Source organism: Danio rerio, chromosome 25, assembly GCF_049306965.1.
Source record: "Danio rerio strain Tuebingen ecotype United States chromosome 25, GRCz12tu, whole genome shotgun sequence".
In the NCBI taxonomy this organism is placed as follows: Eukaryota; Metazoa; Chordata; class Actinopteri; order Cypriniformes; family Danionidae; genus Danio; species Danio rerio.
The window spans coordinates 9,452,501-9,457,500 of NC_133200.1; the positions used below are offsets into that span (position 1 = coordinate 9,452,501).

Here is a 5,000-nt window from a genome sequence, read left to right on the forward strand (position 1 = left end):
GACCATTTGTTGACTTTTTGTTAGACAATAGACACAGCTGTGCTGTGAAACTGACAATTTGCATTACTTTGGAGACAGTCAGGGCTCAGGAAACCAAGACATTTTTAGGTCTGTCACACCCTAAAAACCAAAGAATTGAACTTTTCTGTATATATATAGTTGAAGTCAGAATTATTAGCCCCCCTGAATTTTTAGACCGCTTGTTTATTTTTTCCCCAATTTCTTTTTTAACGGAGAGTAATTTTTTTTCACCACATTTCTAAACATAATAGTTTTATTAACTCATCTCTAATAACTGATTTATTTTATCTTTGTTATGATGACTGTAAATAATATTTGACTAGATATTTTTCAAGACACTTCTATACAGCTTAAAATTACATTCAAAGGCTTAACTGGGTTAATTACGTTACTTAGGCAGGTAAGGGTAATTAGGCAAGTTATTGTATAAAAGTAGTTTGTTCTGTAGATTATCGACAAAAAATATAGTTTTAGGGGGCTAATAATTTTGTACCTAAAATTGTGTTTAAAAAATTTAAAACTGCTTTTATTCTAGCCGAAATAAAACAAATAAGACTTTCTCCTGAAGAAAAAATATTATCAGACATACTATAAAAATGTCCTTGCTCTGTTAATCATCATTTGGCAAATATTTTAAAAAGAAGAAAAAAATTTGGAGGGGGCTAATAATTCTGACTTCAACTGTATATATATATATTATAAAAATGTATATTCCCACACCATTAGGCATCATTTCAGTTGCTGTAATCTGAAGAGTAATGGAAATCCAGCTACTGTGAGGAAAGAGATGATGCCAAAATGTAAATCAACATAATATGTGTTTTCTTGAGCTTGGATGAAGACTTCCAAAAGAAATCAGACTTCGGAAATGATATTAAAGAGATACTATCACCTAGGGTTGTAACAATATACCGGTATGACGGTTTACCACGATTTGAACGTGCACGATTATCATACCATGAACAATTGCATATCAACAGTTTTAACCCTTAAAGACCGAGACAGCCGCCCGCGGCTAAAAATAAGTATTGCTCTTAAATGTTTAATAACTTTTGATCCGCTGATCCGATTCATACAATTCAAAGATTGGCATAAAGAAGAGAATCTCAGCTTTCCAGTGATGTATCACATAACATTCGCGGACTTTCAGAGGCTCCGGAATCAGTGCGGTTACGTCATCAACATTTGACAACGCTGATTTGACAAAGAAACGCTCGTCACTGTGTCTCCGGACAAATCAGACATGATACATTGATGCATTGTCCCTCCTCCATGCCCAGATTGGTTCAAACTCGCTATATCACAACCAATAAGCATAGGTTTCGCTTTTGTTTGTGGACCAAGCTTTTTGAACAACACGGAATGAGAGAAAGGCATACATTTATGCGCGGCTAAATAAAACGCAAAAAAAAACATGTTTTGCATGAAATAATTCTCATACTAAGTACTTTTGCATGCACAGCAGCACAGAAACATGACAAAACAGTGACACAGCAAAGACGAACTGCTGCTCTTGCTGTTTTCAAAAGACGCAAATGAAGATGCAGCTGTTTGTCTGCATTGCATACAACCACATTCATATCCATGCTGGCACATAAAACCTAAGGATGTTCCATATTGAATCTAGTTTCGTTATGTAACTATTTATAGTATAGTAAATATTTATATCTATTTTTTACTGAGGATTTGCACCATGTTTATTTGGACTTTATTTGGACTTTGACACATTATTTATTATTTTCTTATTTTTATTTGTTCATTGTAAGTGGTGTTGTTTATAGTAACTAAAAATATATTATTTGGAAAAAGTCAAATTTGCTTCACTGTTCTATTATTTTGTAACATTTGTAACATACCGTATACCGCAAAACCGTCAAACCGTGGTATTGTTTTAGACGATTATCATACCGTGAAAAATTCATACCGTTACAACCCTACTATCACCCCAGCGTAAAATTCAGCCATCATTCACTCATCCTCAACTTGCTCTAAATCTGTCTGAGTTGCTTTCTTCTGCTAAACATAAAGGAGGATACACTATTAGAAAAAACAGCTATTGACTTCTATAGTATTTTGTGTTCATACAATGGACGCCAATGACTGTATTTTCCCCCAACATTATTCAGGATATCTTGTTTTGTGTTCAACAGAAGAAAGAAATTCCTGCGTGTGAGTCAATAGTAAGCAGATTTCATTTTTGGGTGAACTATCCGTTTAAGTCTTACCCACCTTCTGTCTGTCTGCAATTGGTGCTGAACTATCCAGGAGGAGTTTGAACATCTGTTGAACCCGTGAGTCTGTGGAGGAGAGCTGTGTTGCCTATACACATATATAAACACAAATATGGGGTTATTTTCACATCATTAATATTAACAGTGCGAGCATCACTCATAACCCACACCTTCTGCTGGATCTGAGCTCCGAGCTGTCTAAGCAGATCCTGGAAAGCTTTATTCTTGGGTTCGAGCTGTGCACATTTCTGAACGTCCATGAACGCCTGATCCAGCCGCCCGAGCTTCTGCAGAGCCTGCGCTCGACGAAACCGGGCCTTGATGTCACCTGGATCAACATCCAAAGCTTGAGAGCAAAAAAAAACAAAGAAACAGACGATTTAGTTAGGAGATGTGTTTGTGATGAAAATCCACATACTTATGTGTTCTTCTTTTTTACATTTTGTGGCATCTTCTTCTGCTTTGGTGTAGTCCTCGAGTTTAAGATAACATGCTGAGCGGTTGCGGTACAGGACTGCACTCTCGGATGGACAGTCGCTGATCTTCAGGGCTTTTGTGTAGCAGGTCAGAGCTTGTTGGACATCGCCGGCTTTAAAATGGTTGTTTCCTTCCTCCCTCAGTGCAGAGGAGTCCTGGGACATCTACACAGTCAGAAAAAATATACGTGGAAATAGTCTAAAGAGAAACTGAGGTAAAGTAATATTCGCACATTCGTTCATTTTAATTAGGACTGAACGATATATCGATTGAGCATCGACATCGCAAAATTTATCATTTTTTGAAGATTAAATTATATATTGTTATATTTATACAGTAATGACCATGTTATTGTACATTTGGTTATTTAATAATTCGATTTTTGCACTTGAATACTATTTGGCTCCCAAGAAAACCATGAAGCGCTCTTTATTCAACTTTTGTTTTTGCTTTTTTGTATGTATATATGTTTGTATATGATTATATGTGTATAATTGGACAGATGAGACTAGATCAACTTGAGGATGGGAAGAGAAGAGCATGGAGAAGGAAAGGAACTGCTCATGATCCTAAGCAGTGAAGCATGGTGGTAAGTAGTGAGATGGCTTGAGCATGTATGGCTGCCAATGGAACTGGTTCTCTTGTATTTATTGATGATGTGACTGCTGACAAAAGCAGCAGGATGAATTCTGAAGTGTTTCAGGTAATATTTTCTGCTCATGTTAATCCAAATGCTTCAGAACTCATTGGACGGTGCTTCATATCGCAGATGGAGAATGACCCAAAGCATACAAAAGCAACCAAAGAGTTTTTGAAGAGAAAGAAGTGGAATGCTATGCAATGGCCAAGTCAATCACCTGACCTGAATCCGATTGAGAAAACCACAAAGCGCTCTTTATTTAACTTTTGTTTTTGCTCTGTCGTATGTATATGTTTGTATATGATTATATGAGTATAATAGGTCAGATGAGATCAAGATCAACTTGTACCAGACTGATGGGAAGAGGAAAGTATAAAGAAGGAAAGGAACTGCTCATGATCCTAAGCAGTGAAGCATGTTAGTAGTAGTGACATGGTTTGGGCACGTATGGCTGCCAATGAAACTGGTTCTCTTGTATTTATTGATGATGTGACTGATGACAAAAGCAGCAAGATAAATTCTGAAGTGTTTCGGGCAATATTTTCTGTTCATATTAAGTCAAATGCTTCAGAACTCATTAGACGGCGCTTCATGTTTTAGATGGAAAATAAACCAAAGCATACTGCAAAAGCAACTAAAGGGTTTTTGAAGAGAAAGAAGTGGAATGTTATGCAATGGCCAAGTCAATCACCTGACCTGAATCCTATTGAGAAAACCATAACGTACTCTTTATTTACCTTTTGTTTTTGCTCTGTCATATTTGTATATGTTTGTAATTTATTATATTTTATGCAGATGCTCAACATACAAAAAATTTGATCTTTCCAGTTGAAATAAATTAATGAATTCTTTCTAAATTGAGCTATTTGATATTCATATCGCAATGGATATCGCAGCAATATTAAATTATTTTTTTAATTATCATGCAGCCTAATTTTATTGTTCTTATATTGTTATCCATTGAGGTAAAGTTGGTTTAATATTTATATATATATTTATAGGTGTAATATTTATATAATTGAGGTAAAATATATAAAATATTGAGGTAAAGTTATTTTAATGTTCGCACATTTGCTGAGTGACAAATTTTGACATGCTCTCTATATTGTGTAATGTGTACCATAATACTTTCGAATATTTGGTCTGAAATCACATGGAAGTATGACTTCAAAACAGCATTAGCACTATTTAATTGCCTGTGAAGTGTGTTGTACATTGATATTCATTGGCTCATTCATTCATTTTACTTCGACTTAGTCCCTTTATTCATCAAAAGTTGTGACAGCGGAATGAACCACCAACTTATCCAGCATATGTTTTACATGCAGCTGCAACCCAGTACTGGGAAACATCCATACACACATATTTACACTCTACGGCCAATTTAGTTCATTCAATTCACCTATACTGCTTTTCTTTGGACTGTGAGGGAAACCGGAGCACCCGGAGAAAATCCACACCAATGCAGGGAGAACACAACATGCAAACTCCACACAGAAATGCCAACTGACCCAGCCAGGACTCAAACCAGCAACCTTCTTGCTGTGAGGCGACAGTGCTAACCACTGAGCCATCTATTTAGAATTTTAGAATACTTTTTACAAATTATATTGAAGACACAGACCGAATGT

The 5,000-nt window shown here is 35.9% G+C and overlaps 1 protein-coding gene across 1 annotated transcript in view; it reads right to left on the reverse strand.

The window, feature by feature from the left end:
• unc45a (unc-45 myosin chaperone A) overlaps window positions 1-5,000 on the reverse strand; it is a 33,646-nt gene that overhangs the window by 28,184 nt on the left and 462 nt on the right. Inside the window, 3 exon segments of the mRNA NM_001017671.1 lie at window positions 2,251-2,340; window positions 2,423-2,598; window positions 2,692-2,893. Of these exon segments, the coding sequence (NP_001017671.1) occupies window positions 2,251-2,340; window positions 2,423-2,598; window positions 2,692-2,893 (468 nt within the window).